Source organism: Delphinus delphis, chromosome 7, assembly GCF_949987515.2.
Source record: "Delphinus delphis chromosome 7, mDelDel1.2, whole genome shotgun sequence".
Classification (NCBI taxonomy): domain Eukaryota; kingdom Metazoa; phylum Chordata; class Mammalia; order Artiodactyla; family Delphinidae; genus Delphinus; species Delphinus delphis.
Window position 1 is genome coordinate 93,678,161 of NC_082689.1, and position 20,758 is coordinate 93,698,918.

General features: G+C 36.7%; 1 protein-coding gene across 2 annotated transcripts in view; it reads left to right on the forward strand.

The window, feature by feature from the left end:
• ZRANB3 (zinc finger RANBP2-type containing 3) overlaps nt 1-20,758 on the forward strand; it is a 261,258-nt gene that overhangs the window by 102,839 nt on the left and 137,661 nt on the right. For both annotated transcript variants that reach the window (XM_060016888.1, XM_060016889.1), the window contains one exon: nt 8,258-8,276. In XM_060016888.1, coding sequence (XP_059872871.1) covers nt 8,258-8,276 — 19 coding nt within the window. The remainder of the gene's footprint in view (nt 1-8,257; nt 8,277-20,758) is intronic.

Consider the following 20,758-nt stretch of genomic DNA (forward strand, 5'->3'; position numbering starts at 1 on the left):
TTGCCAGTATTTACTTACTGACAGTGAAGATAATTATTTGGATTTTTTTTTGGTAAGTTTATTTTATTTATTTATTTATTTTTGGCTGTGTTGGGTCTTCGTTGCTGCTCATGGACCCTCTCCAGCTGCGGCGAGCAGGGGCCACTCCTCGCCGCGGTGCGTGGGCCTCTCACCACGGTGCCCTCCCCTGTTGCGGAGCACGGGTTCCAGGAGTGCAGCCTTCAGCAATTGTAGCACGTGGGCTCAGTAGCTGCGGCTCATGGGCTCCAGAGCGCAGGCTCAGCAGCCGTGGTGCATGGGCCCAGCTGCTCCGCGACATGTGGGATCCTCCTGGACCAGGGCTTGAATCCGCGACCCCTGCATTGGCAGGCAGGCTCTCAACCACTGCGCCACCAGGGAAGCCCTATTTGGATTTTATTGAACAGAACTTTTTCTTTTTTTTTAAATTTATTTGGTTCCGCTGGGTCTTAGTTGCAGCAGACAGGCTCCTTAGTTGTGGCTTGCGAGCTCCTTAGTTGCGGCTTGCCATCTCCTTAGTTGTAGCATGCGAACTCTTAGTTGCAACATGCACAACATTCCCTGGGATCAAACCCGGGCCCCCTGCATTGGGAGCTCAGAGTCTTAACTCACTGAGCCACTAGGGAAGTCCCTATTGAATAGAACTTATCATCACCATCATAACAGCAGTAAAGTTTTTATGGTATTCCCTTTACAAAGTACTATCTTACCTCATTTTATCACAGCTCAGCTTACTTGGCTTAGTCGTTTCATAAAACAGATGAGACTAAGAAGCTGGATATAGAGGTCTAGGATATATTTAATTATATGCTTGCAAATAAGAGCAGTGCTCTAAGCTTTTACAGAAATGCAGCAGACCGATTTGATATGCAACCAAAATAAATACTGTTGTTTTGTAGTTTTTATTTGTAACAGAAATTTCCGACTCAAGGGTAAGAATCACAGACTCAAATCAGTTGTTTAAATAAACCCTCCAGAGGTTTGACTGTTTTTTGTTTTTTTTTAAATCTGGGGCTTAATTAGCTTTAGTTTCAAATATAAACATGCATTGTATGTCATAAGAACTTCAGGATATTCCGGGAAAAGAGTCCAAAAAGAGGTTTTAAATGTGGATCTATCTGGAGTATATTGTAAAAGCCTTAGGTACAGATTTAGGAGTTGTATATGTGTGATACTTAAAACTATGAGAATGGATGATAGCTTTAGGGATTTAGGTAGAGCACAAGGAGAGAATGACTAAAGACTGAACACTAAAGAGGGTGGGTGGGGCTTTCCTGGTGGCGCAGTGGTTGAGGGTACGCCTGTCCATGCAGGGGACGCGGGTTCGTGCCCCGGTCTGGGAGGATCCCACATGCCGCGGAGCGGCTGGGCCCTTGAGCCATGGCCACTGAGCCTGCGCGTCCGGAGCCTGTGCTCCACAACAGGAGAGGCCACAACAGTGAGAGGCCCGCGTACCACAAAAAAAAAAGGGTGGGTGGAAGAGGAGGCACCAGGGAATGGGGCAGAAGATGAAAGCTAGGAAGAGAGTCAGGATCGCTGGGAAGCTGAGGAGAGCTTTTGCAGGAAGTGGTTGTTCTATCCCAGACACCAAGAAGAGGTCAGGCTAGATGAGAGCTGAAGCTGAAGGTGTCCTGACCACATCTACTTGCCATTTGCCAAAGCAAAGAATGTTTTTCTAATTTTCAACCTCAATTTTTTCCTTTTATCATGTTCATGTTAGTATCATGTTACAATATTATATTGTGCACTTTTGGGATTTTACACAAAATCAGTAAAGGTGTAAATCTTACGTTATTATTTGTGACATATAAATACCATTGTGGGGCAATTGTACTCCAATAAAGATGTTTAAAAAATAAATAAATAAATAAAAGTAAAAAAAATATACATGTATATTTATATACACCTGCACACATACCCACACATATAATAACTTGTGCTTACAAAGACTATTTCCAGAAGGCTACCCGAGAAATTGGTTACTTTATTGCCTTCAGAGCAGCCAAACATCTGGGACATCCTTGAGGAATAGGGGTTGAAGAGAGATTTTCTACTTTTGTACCTCTTAAATCGTGTGCATATAATGTATCTCCAATTCCAAAAATAAATAACATTAAAGCTAAACAAATAAAACAAAGGCCATTTTATCACGTTGAACTTTGATAATTATGGGGAAAAGTATTTTAAGACACTGCTGTGGCTGGAAAAAATGTTATGACTTGGTCCTCTGAACTCATGGTCCCTGTAGCTTGGTCTGTAAGGGAGAGTGGGTGGATTTATTAAAGTAACGTTAAGTTAGCATTGGTCAAATATACCATAGTAAAGAGTGGTATGGTAGTATGTTATCAACCATATATATATATATATATTAAATTGTTGATTCCTGCTAATGGACAGTTAGCAAAATCCAGTAGCCAAAAGGTCAGTATTCTCCTTGGGGTAATAGCCCACTTCTGAAGCCAAGAGATGCATGGTAATTGATTAAGCAGATCCTGTTTTCTCGTACTGAGTCCTGAATTCTGTACTTATGATTCAAAACAGAGTTAGAGCATTAAATTCTCAGTGTAATCAAAATATTCTCTTGGAGAGTTTTTCTGTTTTCTTTTTACAGACATGATTTATTCAAAAGAGATATGGGTGTTAATTATAGAAAACGTGGTGTTTTAATATAAAGAAATTGGAGAAAAGCATCAGGTTAAACATAAATTATTCAGTTCTATGAGTATTAGATTAGAAATTTAGCTGGTATGTAAAGTGATTGTCAGGAAAGTATACTGCTGTTCAGTTTTCTCTTTTCTATCTGTATAAGAATTTGGGTTAAAAATAGCAAACACTGAGCATGTGCATCATAGATACAGCTGCTGCAAACACCAGAGGTATGGATGCCGTGATACTGTAAGTGGATGATTAATGTAAGGGGCCTTAAGGTTTTGTTAACAGCTCAGTGAAATGAAAAGTTGCTTTTTGATGTCTGCAGCCAAGATGGATAAATTATGATTGAAACAATTAACAATGAATTTGGAACAAAGAATAATTTATTTTTTGTAAAAATGGAAAACTGAACTGCTTGTAAAATTCAGATAAAATTGCATAGCTGTTGGCATACCAAACCAGGTTTAGCAAATACAATGAATATTCTTTAATGAAGGAAGTTTTCTTTTTAGCTGTAGGTTAAAGTCCCTATAATTCAAATTGTATTTGCCATTTCCCAATGGGAGAAAAAGCTGTTTTTATTTCCTTGGATATAAAGTAATTATGGACAGTCCTTCATTTACAAAGTAGACTTTAGTTTCATTCAAATGCGATGTAAAATTTTTATGAAATGAGAAATTGGATTAGCTCTATTTTCCCTTTTTATATTATGGTCTCCATCAGTCATCTTTCTTGTTTCCCTTCTCGCTGTTGACTCCATGCCCACTGTTCAGGTTTCCAACATGTTATATAGCTACTGCCCTATTTTTAATTTTTCTTTTCTTTTTGCTACCAAACTTCCTTTCTGATTACTCTGTATCTGTCGCCTCCCTTTTTTACTATCCACAGTCCTCCTAACAAGTGAGGATTGCACGTGAGCTTACAAGTGAGCTCCTGATAACTTAGTATGGTGGCCTTTTAGCCCTCATCCTTGGCAACATCTTCGTGGCGTTAGACACTGTTAACGCATTTACCCTGTGGTGGATGTGTTTCCCCTGGACTTCTTAGTCCCTGCTCCTTGTTCTCCACCTCCTTGAATACTTTTAGTTCCTTCCCTTTGCTTTTGAAGTAAGAATGTTTCCCGAGGATCTAGCCATGAAAAAAATTCCCTCCTTTTTACAGTTTACACAGGAGAATCTCATTCATTTCTGCTTCTGTTATCATCTTCATGCATAGCTACCTTCTTATTTTTATTTATTGTCTTGACTTGATTCCCAAGTTCCTGATCCACAGATGTTGCACTCATAGAGCCAATAAGATATTTATGGGATTATGTATACTATTCTATCTTTAAAAAATCTTCTCTGTACCCTAGTTTTCCTGCTGGCTACTACCATATTTCTTTGCTTCCTTTACAGGATAATTCCTTAAGACAATAATCTCTACTCACTCTCTCCCCTTCCTCTCTTCCCATTCTCTCTTGAACCCATTCAGGTAGGGCTTTTGTTCCCTACTGTTGTATCAGAGTTGCTCTTGTCAGAGCTATGAATCAAATGATCAGTTCTTAGACCTCATTTCACTAGACTTCTCAGCAGCATTTGTTATAGTCGTTCATTCTCTCCTTCTCAAAACACTTTCTTAACTTGGCTTCTAGGTCACTACATTCTTCTTGTGTCTTTCTACATTACTGGACAGTCCTCAGTTTCCCTTGCTGGATCCTTCTCCCTTTCGTGACCTCTGATTGTTGGAGTGCTCCACGGCTCAGTCAGTAGCTCTCTTCTCTTCTTCCTAGGTGATCTCATTTAGTCTCCTGGCTTTAAATATCATCTGTTTGGTATTCTGCTTTAGAATAATTTTAGTGTCCCCTCTCCTTTGTTACCTCCCTTCAATTTTGCACATTCAGATTTTCAGAATGTGTCCCTTCCTCTAGAGTCCTTATTTAGAATACACATCATCCATTAAATTCATACATATTGCTCACCAGATTTCCTTTTCATCTTCTCCTATCTTGAATCTGTGTTAAGGTGTTTTTATTGTTTGGCTATTTTTCTTAAGTATGTTTCCTCAGATGGTTTGCTTGAGTGATATAATCTTGGAGATCTTGGTTAACCTCAAATATCTTTTTGTCATCCCTTTTAATTAATGGGTATCTCAGCTGGATATAAGATCCATGAGTTCTTCTGCTTTCCTTTCAAGTAGTCTAGATTAGCTTCCATTGTTTTTTAGTCTCTGGTGTTGATGATAAAATTCCAATACACTTGTTTTTTCCCTTAATGATAATTGTTCTTTCTGTCTGAATACTTACAAGGTTTTTTTCTTTATTTATAAGATTAATGAATTTTATAAGGATGTGAGTAGATACTTGTCTTTTCTCTTCAATTCACCCTGAAACATGGTTACCCTTTTCAATTATCCACCAGAGGTGTTTCTTTAGCCCAGAGAAATTTTCTTTTATTATTTACTTAATTGTTCTCTCTCCTTCATATGGTGTGTCTTTTCCTCTTTTGAACACCTATTTTTCACATTAGTTTTCTGGATCTATCCTTCAAATGTTTTTGTTTGTTTGTTTTTTTCTTTTCCTTCACTACTTCCATTTATTTAACTTTCTGCTCTGTGCTTTGAGATAATCTTTGCACTTCATCTTCTAGTCTGCTCAGGTGTCAATAATGATCACATTTTTTTCAAAATTCATTTACTCATTTTAGTCTGGAAATCATGGAAGAGAGTGTGTGTGTATGAGTGTGTGTGTGTGTGTGTGTGTTGCATTAGAATTTACTTAGGTGCTGAAACAATTTTTGTGTAGGTTTTTATCTTTTCTAGCACTTCTCTTTCACTAGATATGTGTTCTGATTATTCACTTGTATTCTGCTTTTTCAAATGTTTGGGCCTCTCACATGATCTGTTATTTTTCTGTGATAGCTCATTGGAAATCAGGTCTGGTTGCTGAACTGCCCTTAATAGCAGGAATGCCAGAGGTCGGGATAGATGTAGTGCCTAAAGTTGAAGGACAGCCCCACTAGAGATACCTGAAGGAAGCCCAGTGCTCTCTGATGTACTTGAACTGCCCTAGTTTCCAAAGTCAGGAAAGCCCACTTGTCTCCTGTTAAAATCCAGCATATCCAGAGGGCTCCAAGATACTCTTACAACTGGGGTCTTCAGATACTTGAAAGCCAAGCCAATCCAGCTATCCACAGCCCTTAGTTGTTGCCTGGGGCTCTGATGCTGCTTTTCAATCAGTTAGCCACCCACAGGGCAATTTAGTTGCATACCAGTTCTTCACTAGAGTCATAAACCTTATCTAGCAGCCTTCAGGTCACAGCCTCTGCTTCTCTTTAGAAAGTTAAGGAACTTGGAGTTGGGCATAGAGGAAAACAAGCCACAGTCAAGTTATCATATTACAGAATACCCTGGATCCTTTCTCATTCCAAAGCCATTACATTCTAATGAGTCTCAGATTTATTATATCTCCAGTTCCCTACCATTCCCCCAACTCACATATCCAGTGGCCCACTCAACAGTTCAACTCGGGTATCTGATGGATATCACAAAGGTTACACGTCCAAACCGAACTTTGGATTATCATCTCCAAACCTACTCCTCTCCCAGCCTTTCCTGTCTCAGTGAGTGCATTACCCCCATTTTTCAGTTAATTGCTTAAGACAGTATCTTAAGATTCATTTTTCTCTGTCTCTCATTTTATATCCACATCCCAATCGATCAGCAAATCCTGTTGGCTGTACTTTCAAAATGTACCTAAACTGACCACTTCTCACCTCCGTCATCTCTACCATGCATCCATCTATCCTTTTTCCTTTCCTGGTCTACTTCAGGTGCCTCCTGACTGCTTTCTGTGCTTCTGCTCTTGCCCTCTACAGTTTATTCTCTAGAAGGCAGAGTAATCTTTTTAAAAGGTAAAATGTTGCTTACTTCCAAAGGTTTCTAATAAAATCTAGACTTCGTGCCATTGCATATAAGGTTCACCGTGGTCAGGACCCTAGGCGCTTCCAACCTTATTTTCTACCATTTTCCATGACTCAGTCCACTTTAATCATGTTAGCTTCCTTCCTCCTGCTTAACTACATCATAACCATCTTATCTCAGGGCTCTTGCACTTGCTCATCCCTTTGCTGAGAGTACCCTTCCTCCAGATTTTCTCATGATTCCCTTCCTCATTAAATTTGTGATTTGTTCAGATCTGTTGGAATTGCCTTATCATAAAGATTATTCCTGACCACCCTATAAAATAGCTCCTCCCTTATTTCCCTATTCCACCTACCCTGTTTTAGTTTTTTTTAATAGCATGTATCACCACTTGAATCATTTATTTGTTCATTGTCAGAAATTCTTCCAGTCACCCTCTAGGAGGGAAAGACTTTTAAATTCACTGCTATATCCCTAGCACATAGGACAGAGCCAGGTACATAGTAGGCACTCAATATATCATATATACTTGAAGTGACATCTTTTCCAAATTTGAGTTGGATTTTACAATGAAAAAGTAGGTATATGCATGAATCTTCCTGGAAATAAGTCATATTTTTCAAAGTATTGCTTTTTAGTTTTCTGCTTTTTAGGCTTGTTTGCAAAAAATGTAATAAACTTTTTACTCTTGCATATGTTTTAAATTTCAGTTAAAGTATTTGTGTTTTATTTTTCCATAAAAATACTTAATATGTAACCTGACATCTTTTTTCATTTTAAGAACGAAATTCCATTTTACTTGTAACTTATTCCTTAATGATATATTTATTACCAAATTATTAATTTGTGTCTTATGTTAAAAGAAACCATGTAGTATTGTATAATGTCAAGGCCATTGGGAATAAAGGAAGGAAAAAATACAAATAGGGACTTTTTTCCTCTCTGATTTTTATAATATTCCAGTATTTTTTTTACATTGCCTGGAAATCCCCTCAGTTAAGAGAGAGGTTTTTCTCCTTACAATGTACTCACTGTTTCTAAGGGACCCCTCATGATCTTGACCATATCTGCTATTCTTTCTCTTTGCTCTTTGGTTTTTTCTTCTACTTAGGACCTCAGTTTATGTCCCCATCCTCAATTTTCAGTGGATAGAATTTACTTCTATAGGTTAACAAGAAAGAACAGAGAAGAGAGAACTCAGTAAAATAATAGTAGGAACCAAAATTCAGCTTGAAAATAGGCTTAGCGTGTATAATATAGCGTATATACTTTTACCTATAACATGCTAATGCACTTTAATACAGCATTCTTCTAATCTCTAGGGAAGACCAATTTTAAGGTTTATTGGTACGGAGGGAAGTCATTGGTACAGAGGGAAGTCATTGGTACAGTCACTTGCCATTTTGCTCACATTTTGAAGGGTCATTGTAGCTGTCGCCATTGGTGGGATGTAGGAAACAGTACACCTGAAACTCTAACACTCCCACATCCATATGCTGTTGGCAGCTGGAGAGTCTTATAAATCAGCAATGGCCCATTTTCTCATGCACACTTATAAACACCTCTCTCTGGCTTAGTACTTTAACATTTGTAAACTATTTTGTGGCAAGCGACTCGATCAGAACTTTTTAAATGGCTGACTTTGGTAATTAAGAGATTAATTTGGTTTTATTTTTATTTTTTCCAGGTGTATGGTGGCTGATGAAGTAAGTGTTTTCATGATTTTTATGTCTTTTATAAAATTCCCCAACCAGTTTTTGTTATCTGTTATTTACCCTGTGTTCTCTGTCTTTCATATGACTATATATCTGTATGTGGAGAGGACAGTGGGAGAGCGAGGGAGGGCGGGGCATGGGGGCAGCAGAGAGAATAAGAATGAGAAAGAGAGAGTGTGCGTGTGCACATGCGTGTGCAAGTGCCCATGCGCAAGGCATGCATTTGGAACATGTTAGTGTTAACATTAGTGATTCAAAATTCTATATTTTTGGCCTCAGAAGCATGAATGCAGCCCCAAATGAAACTGAACTCTTTTCTACTTGTCATAATGTTGCTTGCTTAGAAGCTGAACTTTTAAGATTTGGCTCTAAAGGTTATTGTTGATTGTTTTGTATGAGTGTGAAGCATAATGTTAAAATGGCATTTTACTATTACTAAACAATTTGATACCTTTAAGGGGCATGTACTCGTATACATTCATATTCAGGTTTTTTCACTGAAATGGAAGTTCTTGCTACATAAACTACAATACTCTTTACATACATTCTCAGAATGATGTAGATCAATAAAGTTCTAATTTTTAATATCATTTTGGAAAATGTGTTGCTGTTTTCATGATGTCTTTAAGGATAACAGCAAAACATATACATTTAAAAATATAATAGAGGTGAGGAAAATGGATACTGAATTTTTTAAAAATATAAGTGAAACCATAAAAGATTCTCGCAATTAACTGTCTTTTAGTTTTAGTTACATGTAGACTCACCAGTGGCTTATCTCCACTCTCTCTTCTTCAGGAAAAAAATGAATAAGAGTATATATGCACATGATTGCCAAGCAGAAGGTTCATATAGGGTTTCTTAGTTCATGCTGATTTATAATTACTGAAGTTTTTAGTTTGAACTCTTCATTCTATAGGCATTTGTTTAGACTAGATGTTATAGTTAGAAACAGTCATTGCCTGTGAAAAACTTCAACAGTGTAATTAAAGAGACAGGACATAGACATTTGGAAAACAGTAGAAATTTCTATTTTGGAACAGGATGCATTCCAAAAGAATCTTCATAAATTTATAAATTTGAGAGTCCAAAATGACTAGAAGAAGCTTATGTTTTTAATCCCTGAATATGTTTTCACCAAATAGGAATATAAATTCATCCTCCAACCTCCAAACTAGGCATAACCATTTTATATAATATGTATAAAATGTGTGTGTGATATATGTATGGATGTGTGTATCAATAATTTTTTTTAAACAGACCAGTTTTATGTCCACGGGAAATATACCATAATGTGTAACATTATCTTGATAATTTCCCCAAGCAATTCATGGGGAACATCTTAGTGGCTATGACATTGCATTGCTACCTTGTTCTTCAATTTGATGTTGTAGAGATTTGAATAGGCCTTAAATGTGCAGAATCATTCATGGATTGAATTTGATCAGCACCTTAACTCTTCTTAACTTTTATATTCTCCAACAAACTCCTGTCTTCTCCTCAATTGACATTAGACTAAGGATTGTGCATGATGAGTTCATGATGAACCTTTTAGCCAACAAGAGTTTTTCTTTATACCAATCACTTTTCATCTCCTATTATTTACAGTTACATTTGTCACATGTTGAGTGATTTGTGCTTGTCTTTCAAAACCATTCTTATTTTTTTACTTAATAAATTTAAAAGAACCATTTAATATTTTCTCAGTACTTAAAAGAAGATTCCACTTTGTGTCCCTCATATCTCCTTTTTTTCACCAGCATTTTAAAGACTCTCATTCTTTTACAACTATTTGACTTTCCGAGGTTTATTATGTCAAATCCTATCAATAAGGTTAATTAAGGAAAAATCCTCAATTTTACACATAAGTACAAAAAACAGGCCACAGAAGTAACGTAATGATGTACAATTCTAAGATCACAGCTCAACAGCACTAATATCCTCTGTTTTTGGTTGAGTTGAAATGCCATTTCTGTGGAATCTTACTGAGTTAGTGTGGATGAAAGTGAGTAAATTAAAAGTCTTGAAGTAGAAGGAAACTTGTATATATGTAAATTACATGAACTCTGGTTTGACCTTCATTTTATTTTCTAATACTGTTCTCCTTCTCTTGCTCTTATCACAAAATGGTAGTGAAGTCATAGGAGGAAATGCAGTTTATAATTTGGAGGTCAACCAAGTTTTGATTTTTAAATTAAAAAATATATTTTGACGGCTTCCCTGGTGGCACAGTGGTTAAGAATCCACCTGCCAATGCGGGGGACACAGGTTCAAGTCCTGGTCCGGGAAGATCCCACATGCTGTGGAGCAACAAAGCCCGTGTGCCACAACTACTGAGCCTGTGCTCTAGAGCCCACGAGCCACAACTACTGAGCCCATGTGCCACAACTGCTGAAGCCTGCGTGCCTAGAGCCCGTGCTCCTCAACAAGAGAAGCCACCCAATGAGAAGCCTACACGCCACAATGAAGAGTAGCCCCCGCTCACTGCAACTAGAGAAAGCCCATGCACAGCAACAAAGACCCAACTCAGCCAAAAATAAAAAAATAAATTAATAAATTTATTTTAAAAAATATGTATTTTTTGATATAATGAATATTTGACTCATCAAATAGCTAAAAGCTTTAGGAGAGCAATATTACATCTCTGTTATTGAACCTACTTTTTTTTTTTTTTAAGATGCTTGAATACCCACTTAGAGTATTGTGTAATTTAGTTGTCTGCTGTGATCTTTCCTCCATAGCTTTAGAAGCAAATGACTTCCTTCACTGGAATAACTCCCCTCTCTTCTAGTATTTTTCTACTATTGTCTTTTTCTAATGTATTCAATCTTCGTGGAATTAGGTAATCTATCTACTGTATACGAGGTAGTCATTAACCTAAAATGGGAATGATGACAAGTTCTGTTTAATTGTCTAATTGTGTGATCATTGAGTATTTCAATTATAAAACTATATTTCAGATAACCAACAAAGCTACAACTTTTAATAAAACTAACTTTGCAAACTTAGCTTAAACTGTTTTAAATCCTTTTCCCCCTTCTTGGTTTAATGTAGTCAAGCGTTGTTTCAAGAACCGTGTAGTAAATATACAGAAACTTGTGAATTTGTATTCCGAATTTAGGTCACAGTCTGTAGTGAGGCTGTTGCACTATTATCTTTACTGTTCTTTAATAATTTTTTAACCACTGTGTCCTTGTTCTATTGAAAATTATTGAAAATTTTTATTCATAAAAAGATTTTAAATATGAAAAATAGTTTCATATTAACACAAAACAGGTAATTTAATTCAATATACATGAGGAAAATATCAAACCTATATACTTACTACCTTATTTGTCAAGTATCTAAAGGCTATTATTCTTTGCAGAAACCGAGCATTTAGAAAATTTTTGTCATGTTCATTTTTACTTAAGAAGATGGGATTCACATCCTAGATTTATATGAACAGCCTAATAATTGTGTCCTTATAGACAAAATGCTGTCAGTACATGGATTCTGTCTTGTCTATTGAATCTATTATCAAAGTCAGAAGATTCTTATGTGACATTTTTTGTTAGTACTCTACTTAAGTCCCGCGCCCCTGCCCCCACCCCCAGCTTTTCCCTAAGTTTCCTTCCTGTTACTTGAGAAAACATTTGGAGTTGGGGGATGGTATACCAAATAAAGTATTGCTTTCCTTCCTTTTTCAAAAGAAAAGGAAACCATTTGTCAAGGCTAAGCTACTTGGCTTGGCTTACTTTGTGGCTATTTTGGGATTAATAGATATATATTTGGAACAGAGACCATAGAGTTGTCATTATGGATGCTTTTCTTTTGGTCAAGGTGCTTCTCTAGAAGAGAAGTTTGGAGGGGAGAGGCTGTGGAACCTGTTGAGTGCTCGCAGAAGTTTTTCTGTAGGCTGAAGTTTGAAAAGCCTTGTCATTTTCTCTGCAGGCAGAAATCTGTAGGTGTCTGGAAACGCTGAAGAACCCCCTCGGGAAGATTATTTCTATCAGAAGACCTTAAAATTGATATTGTGATATAGTCTCTGCCAACATTAACTTTATAGGTTTGAGGACAAAGAAATTAAACTAGACATGAAGAATTTTAGTTTTCCTTTTATATAAGCCTACCTTGGTTTGACAAAGTGAGCTGAGGTGATAATTTTTATTCCATTTGCTTCTACAAATCCTTGTTCCCCTTTACCAGACCCAAGTTGAATTGAATACTTTCCCCTCTGAGCTTTTACTCTTTCTGATTCATAACCCCTCTTTGTTGGTGGTCCATTTCTGTTGAATGAATGGACTGATTAAAGAGTTAATACTTAATTAACACATATGTGCCGGGTTCTGTTTTAGTGATTTACATGTATTAATTTATTTCATCCCAGGACAACCCAACAGAGTATTATGATTATTATTACCACCATCATTTTCCAGACGAGAAAGCTGAGGCACAGGTATATTAAGTAAATACAGCTAGAACATGCTAGGAGCTGATATCTAACCTAAAATAATTCAGCACCCAAGTCCATTATTGCTATTCTATACAAAGTCTCCAGGTACTAGACTTTCTGTGTTTTTGTGTGTGTGTTTTTTTTTTTGCGGTACGCGGGCCTCTCACTGTTGTGGCCTCTCCTGTTGCGGAGCACAGGCTCCGTACGCGCAGGCTCAGCGGCCATGGCTCACGGGCCCAGCCGCTCCGCGGCATGTGGGATCTTCCCGGACCAGGGCACAAACCCGTGTCCCCTGCATCGGCAGGCGGACTCTCAACCACTGTGCCACCAGGGAAACCCACTTTTTGTGTTTTGAAACAGGATTCTTAAGTACAGAAGAATCTGCAAGACATAGTGCTCAAATGAATGAAGCTGAATGATATAGGTGATGGCATTTGTGCAGCTGAGACGGTCTATATTCCTCTAAATCAGTATCATTTGACTGCTTCCTTCCTTTCCTCATTTTTAAGGCCAGCTTTACTATTTTTTGAATGTCCTTTTTTAAAAATAAGTTTTAAATTTTAGAACAGGTTTAGTTTTATAGAATTATTGTGAACATAGTACAGAGAGTTCTCATATGCCTCAAAGCCAGTCCCCCGTTACTAGTTACTTAGATTAGTAATGTCTCAATTAATGAACCAATATTCATATACTAGTGTTGTTAACTAAAAACCATACTTCATTTAGATTTCCTCATATTTTCACTGATGTCCTTTTTCTTTTCCAGGATTCCATCCGGTATACACATTACATTTAGTAGCCATGTCTTAAATAGACATGACAGATAGCCAATAGCCTTTCTTGGTTGTGACAGTTTCTCAGACTTTACTTGTTTTTGAAGAAGTTTACAGTTTTGAGAGTTAATGGTTCAGTATTTTGTAAAATGTCCCTTAATTGGGATATGTTGTCTGATGTTTTTCTCATGATCAGACTGAGGTACTGGGTTTTGGGCAAGAAGACCACAGAGGTTAAGTGCCATTGTCATCATGTCATACCAAAGGTACATAATATCAATATGACTTATCACTGTTAATGTTAATCTTGATCACCTGGTTTGATGTAATGTTTGTCAGGTTTTTCCCCTGTAAAGTTACTGCGTTTGTTTTTTTTTTGGTCCCTTCCCATACTGTATTTTTTGAAGGAAAGTAACTATATGCAGCCCATACTTAAGAAATGGGGATTTATGCTCTACTTCCTTAAAGGCAGAATAAATAAATACATAAATTATTCAGAATTCATTTGTTCACTCACTTACTTTATCTTGTATTCATATCAGTAGGACTCACAGATATTCACTTTATTTTGTTGCTAAAATGGTTCCACCTTTGGCCATTGGGAGCTCTTTGAATTCACTCCTGTGTCCCTTTGAATTGCCCCCTTCATTGTAGGCTGTTCTGTTTGGGGTTTTGTGTTTTGTTTTCTTTGGCTTTTCAGCATTTTCTTACTTTCTGGCACTACAAGATGCTCCAGTCTTATCCTGTATATTTCCTACCCCAGTACTTGAATCACGCATTTCTCCAGGATACCCGGGTTCTTTCTATTGGAGAAAGATATTAGAACCAGATCTAGGTGCTAGGTGTACTCATTTTTACCGGGGTGTCATTTCTTCTAGATCCTCTCAGCTGACGGAGCAAGGAGATAAATGCATGTGTTCTTACATATGCGTGTGTATGTACATATTTATGAATATTTATCTATGTAGCCATCTGTATCTGTATTTAAGCTAAACATGAGTTCCTGTTGATGTCTCCAGTTCTAATCCATCACCACATGGGTCATTCTAACTTCTTCCCTTGCTTAACTATATCCTCCTACTCCATCACTGAGTATCCTAGTTCCCACCATCTGCCATTCATTTAATTAATTATGCACTTCTAGTATACATGCGTGGTGGTTTCAGTATTATTAACCTGTACCCCGACAGGAAGGAAAATTATCAACTAGAGTACAGTGCTTAGGTACAGTTCCTTTTACCTTTATTTTTACAGATTCCATTCATTTTCAGAATTATTTTAAGTCAGACCTTATTCCTTTACTCTATTCAGTGAGGTTGTTTCATATACCTATAATACATTTAAATTATTGTATCACACTTCCCATTCCATCATGGGACCCTCTGACCTCCTGAATTATTTTTTAATTATTTGTATACATCAAAATGTACTTTTTGTAATGCAAATTTCTGTGGATTTTCACAAATGCTTAATGTCTTGTAATCACCATTACAGTATCATGTAGAATAGTTTTACTGCCCAAACAATCCCCTGTGCTTCACTTATTTAATTCCCTTCAGACCAAAACCCCCAATAACCAAAGATGTATTTAATGACTCTATCATTTTGCCTTTTCCAGATGTCATATGATTGGCAGCATATAGTTCGTAGCTTTTTCAGACTGACTTTTTTCACCTAGCCTATGCATTTAAGTTTCAGCTGCGTCTTTTTGTGGCTTGATAGCTCTTTTAATCAGTGAATAAAATTCCATTATATGGATGTACCACAGTTTGTTTTTCCATTCACCAAGATGAAGGGACATATTTGTTGCTTCCAGTTTTGAGGATTATGTAGGTGTTTGTGTGGGTATACTCAGTTGAGTAATTATCTAGGAGTCCAGTTGCTGGATTGTTATGTTAGTTTCCTAGGGCTGCCATTAAAAACTACCACAAACTTGGTGTCTTAAAACAACAGAAATTTATCCTCTCAGTTCTAGAGGCTAGAAGTCTGAAATCAAGGTGTCAGGAGGTTTGGTTCCTTCTGAGGGCTCTGAGGGAGAATCTGTTTAATGCCTTTCTCCTGGCTTCAGGTGATGGCCGGCAGTGTTTGGCATTCCTGGGTTTGTAGGTGTATCACTTCAATCCCTGCCTCTATCTTCATGGGGCATTTTCCTTTTGTCTATGTCTCTTCTCCTCTTGTAAAAACATCAGTCACATTGGATTAAGGGCTCACCCTACTGTAGTATGACATCATCTTAACCAATTACATCTGCAACAACCCTATATCCAAATAAGGTCACATCCTGAAATACTGAGGGAATAGGGCTTCAATACATCTTTTGGTAGGGGGTGGGGGGAGACACAATTCAACCCATAATACATGGTGAGACTATGTTCACTTTTGTCAGAAACTGGCAAACTGTCTTCAGAAGTGTATCATTTTGCATTCCCACCAGTAATGAATGAGAATTCCCCTTGCCCTGCATCCTTACCAGCAGTTGGTATTGTCAGTTTAAAAAAAAATTTTTTTAATTTTAGCCTTTGTACTGGGTATAGTTATATTTCATTATTTTTTAATTTGCAGTTCTCTAATAACATATGATATTGAGCATCCTTTCATTTGTTTATTTTCCATCTCTAAGCCTTCTTTGGCAAGGTCTTTGTTCAGTTCTTTTGCCCATTTTTTTATTGGATTATTTCTTTTTGTTGTTGAGTTTTAAGAGTTCTTTGTATATTTTAGGTACAAGTCCTTTATCAGATATGTGATTTACAAATATTTTCTCCAATGCTGTGACTTGTCCTTTTATTCTTCTAAAAGTTTCTTTCACAGAGCAGAAGTTTTTACCTTTAATGAAGTCCAGCTTATCAATTTTTTCTTTCATTGATTATCCTTTTGGTCTTCTACCTCATTGCTACACCCAAGGCCACCTAGATTTTCTCTTTTGTTGTCTTCTAGAAGTTTTATCGTGTCACTTTACACTTCGGTCTGTGATCCATTTTGGGTATAAAGATATGGATGTGCAGTTATTCCACCAACATTTGTTGAAAAGAGTATCCTTTCAACACTGAATTAGCTTTCTTCTTTGTCAAAGATCAGTTGACTTCATTTGTATGGGTCTATTTCTAGGCTCTCTCTTATGTCCCAATGATCTATATCTATTCTTTCACCAGTACCACACTGTCTTGATTACTGTAGCCTTATAATAATACTTGAAATTGTGTGGTGTGATTCATCCAACTTTGTTCATCTTCTTTAGTACTGTGTTGGCTATTCTAGGTCCTTAGTCTTTCCATATAAATTTTAGAATCAGTTTCTCAGTCTCTACAAACAGCTTGCTGGGATTTTGACTGGGATTGCATTGCATTTATAGGTAAAGATGGGAAGAATCTATAGATCTATAGACCAAGTTGGGAAGAAACTTTAACGATGTGAGTCTTTAGTCCATGAACATAGACTATCTCTCCATTTATTTAGAAATTCTTTGATTTCTTTTCTCATCGGTAATTTTCTTTCCTTTTTTTTTGTACTGAGGTATAATTGACATACATTATATGTAGTTTCAGGTATACAACATAATGATTTGATATTTGTATATATTGCAAAATGATCACCACAGTAAGTCTAGTTAACATCTGTTACCATACAGTTACTAAATTATTTTTCTTGTGATGAGAACTTTTAAGGTATACTCTTTTAGCAACTTTCAGATATACAGTGCATTATTATTAATTACAGCCACCAAGCTGTACATTACATCTCCATGACTTATTTATTTTATGACTTGAAGTTTGTACCTTTAGACCCTCTTCACCTATTTAATCCACCCTCAATCCCCTGCCTCTGACAACCACCAATCTTTTTTTTTTTTTTAATTTATTTTCTTGGCTGCGTCAGGTCTTAGTTGCAGCAAGCGGGATCTTTCATTGCAGTGCGTGGGCTTCTCTCTAGTTGTGGCGTGCAGGCTCCGGGGTGCGTGGGCTCTGTAGTTTGCAGCACGTGGGCTGTCTCCTGGAGGTGTGCAAGCTCAAAAGTTGTGGCGTGTGGGCTTAGTTGCCCCCCGGGCATATGGGATCTTAGTTCCCCGACCAGGGATCGAACCCGCGTCCCTTGTATTGGAAGGCGGATTCTTCTACCAGTGGACTACCAGAGAAGTCCCTGGCAACCACCCATCTGTTTTCTGTATCTATGAGCTCAGTTTTGTTTTGTTTCCACAAATAAATTAGATCATACAGTACTTGTCTTTCTTTGTATGACTTATTTCACTTAGTATAATGCCTGTAAGGTCCATCCATGTTGTCACAACTGGCTGAATAATATTCTGTGTGAGTGTGTGTTTATATATATATATATATATATATATATATATATATATTTATCTCACAAATTCTTTATCCATTCATCTGTAGATGGACACAGGTTGCTTCCATGTCTTGCCTATTGTAAATAATGCTGCAGTGAACGTGGGAGCACATGTATCTTTTTTAGTTAGTGTTTTCATTTTCTTTGGATAAATACCTAGAATTGAAATTGCTGGATCATGTGGTAGTTCTATCTCTAATTTTTTGAGAAACCTTCAACCACAGTGGCTGTACCAATTTTTTTCCCCACCAGCAGTGCAGGAGGGTTCCTTTTTCTCCTCATCAACACTTGTTATTTCTTATTTTGATAATATCTATTCTAATAGGTATAAGGTGGTATCTCATTGTGGTTTTGATTTGCATTTCTCTGATGATTAGTGATGTTGAGCATCTTTTCATGTACCTGTTGGTCATCTGTATGTCTTCTTTGTACAAATGTCTATTTGGTCTTTTGCCCATTTTTTAATTGGGTTTTTGTTTTTGTTTGTGGAGCCTTTTTTTGCTGTTGAGTTGTAGGAGTTCCTTATATATTTTGGATATTAACTTATTAGATATGTGGTTTGCAAATACTTTCTTCCATTCTAGAGGTTGTTGTCTCATTTTGTTGATGATTTCATTTGCTGTGCAGAGCTTTTTATTAGTTTGAGATAATCCCACTTGTTTATTTTTGCTTTTTTTTCCTTAGCTTTTGGTGTCAAATTCCAAATCATAGCCAAGACTGATGTCAAGGAGTTTACCCCCTATGTTTTCTTCTAGGAGTTTTATGGTTTCAGATCTTACATTCCAGTCTTTAATCCATTTTAGGTTAACTTTTGTGTGTAGTGTAAAATAGGGATCAAAATTCATTCTTTCTTTTGCATGTGACCATCCAGTTTTCCCAACACTATTTACTGAAGGGCCTGTCCTTTCCCCTCTGTGTATTCTTGGTTCCTTTGTTATAAATTAATTGACCATATAGTCATGAGTTTATTTTTGGCTCTGTTCTGTTCCATTGATCAATATGTCTGTTTTTATGCAAATACCATACTGTTTTGATTACTATCACTCTGTAATATAGTTCAAAATCAGGGAGCATGATGCCACGGCTTTGTTATTTTTTCCCATGATTGCTTTGTTTATTGGGGTCTTTTGTGGTTTCAAACAAATTTTATGATTGTTTTATTTTTGTGAAAAATGCCATTTTAATTTTGATAGGGATTGCATAGAATCTTAGATTGCTTTGGGTAGTATGGACAGTTTAACAATATTAATTCTTCCACTCCATGAGCATGAAATATCTTTCCTCTTTTTGATGTCTTCTGTTTTTTCATCAATGTCCTAATAATTTTCAGTGTACAGGTCTTTCACGTCCTTGGTTAAATTTATTCCAAGATATTTTATTCTTTTTGATGCAATTACAGGGTTTTTTCCCTTTATTTCTCTTTCTGACAGTTTGTTGCTAGTGACTAGAAATGCAACAGATTTTTATATATTGATTTTGTATTCTGCAACTTTACTGGGTATGTTGATTAGCCCTCACAGTTTTTGGTGAGTCTTCTGGATTTTCTATATATAATATCATATCTACAATCTATATACCTTTTGTCTCCTTTTCTTGTCTTTGTACTAGCTAGGTCTTCTAAAACAGTGTTGAGTAGGAATGGTGAGACAAGACGTCCTTGTCTTGTTCTCAGTCTTAGGAGCAAAGTGTCCAGTTTCTCACCATGAAGTATGATGTTAGCTGTAGGTATTTTGTAGATAACTCTTTATCAAATTGAGGAAATTCCCCTGGGTTCCTAGTTTTCTGAGAGCTTTTATCATGATTGGGATTTGGTTTTTGTCAGCTGCTTTTTCTGCATCAGTTGATAAAGTCATATGATTTTTTTATTCTTTAGTCTATTGTTGTAATGGATTACATTTATTCACATTCAAGTGTTGGTGAACCAGTCTTGCATACCTAGGATAAATTCTACTTGGCCATGGTATATAATTCTTTTTTATACATTCCTAGATTTGGTTTGCTAATATTTTGTTAAGGATTTTCACATCTATGTTCCTGAGAGGTATTGATCTGTAGGTTTTTGGGTTTTTTTAAAATAATATCTTTGTTTTTGGTGTTAGGGTAAAGCTGGCCTTGTAGAATGAGTTAGGAAGTGTTCCCTTTGTTTTACAAAGGCCAAAGCTGAATCAAATGAAAATAGCTACTCTTTACTGCTGCCAGAGTTGTATTCCTCAAATTCTCCATTTCCCCCTGTTGCCTATAAAGTAAAGCACTACATCATAGTCGCTACCTGTGTCTTCTATTCTCTTCTCCCCTTCTCTGGCATCAATTCTAGTGACACTTCCATCTCCCTACCTATTATAATATCTACCACTTATTATAAATGTTATATTAGATAGGTTAATCTCTCTGAGCCTTTGTTTCTTTATATACATTTGGGAGTAATAATACTTTTCTTATGAGATTACTTACGTAAGGAACAGGAGGAATATATCTCAGATATTCCTTTCCCCTATTCTGTTCCCAAACACCATGACTTTTTAAGCTTTGCTATCTCTATATATGCTGTTCTTTTTCTGATTAATTCCTTTCCTTTTGTGTCCCCATCTTTCCCCAAGTTCACCTAACAAAAGCATCATTTAAAACCCTCTTCAAATATCACTTCCTCTGTGTCACCGTCTGTATCACCAGCCTTTGAGCCTCTTGGTTCCTATGTGCTCTCACTTCTACTTTAGTTTGAATCATGTTCTAGTGTACTTTACTGGTTCTCTCCCAAAGATTGGAACTCCTAGGACTCAAGCCATATCTACGTAGCAGTGTCTAGGGAATAGTAGATTTCCAGTTAATGCCTTCTGAATGAATGAATAAGAGAGAAAAAGAGAGAGAACTTCTTTTGTCTCATTAATTGTTGTTGTTGGTTTGAGACCTTTGGACTCATCTCAGATAAG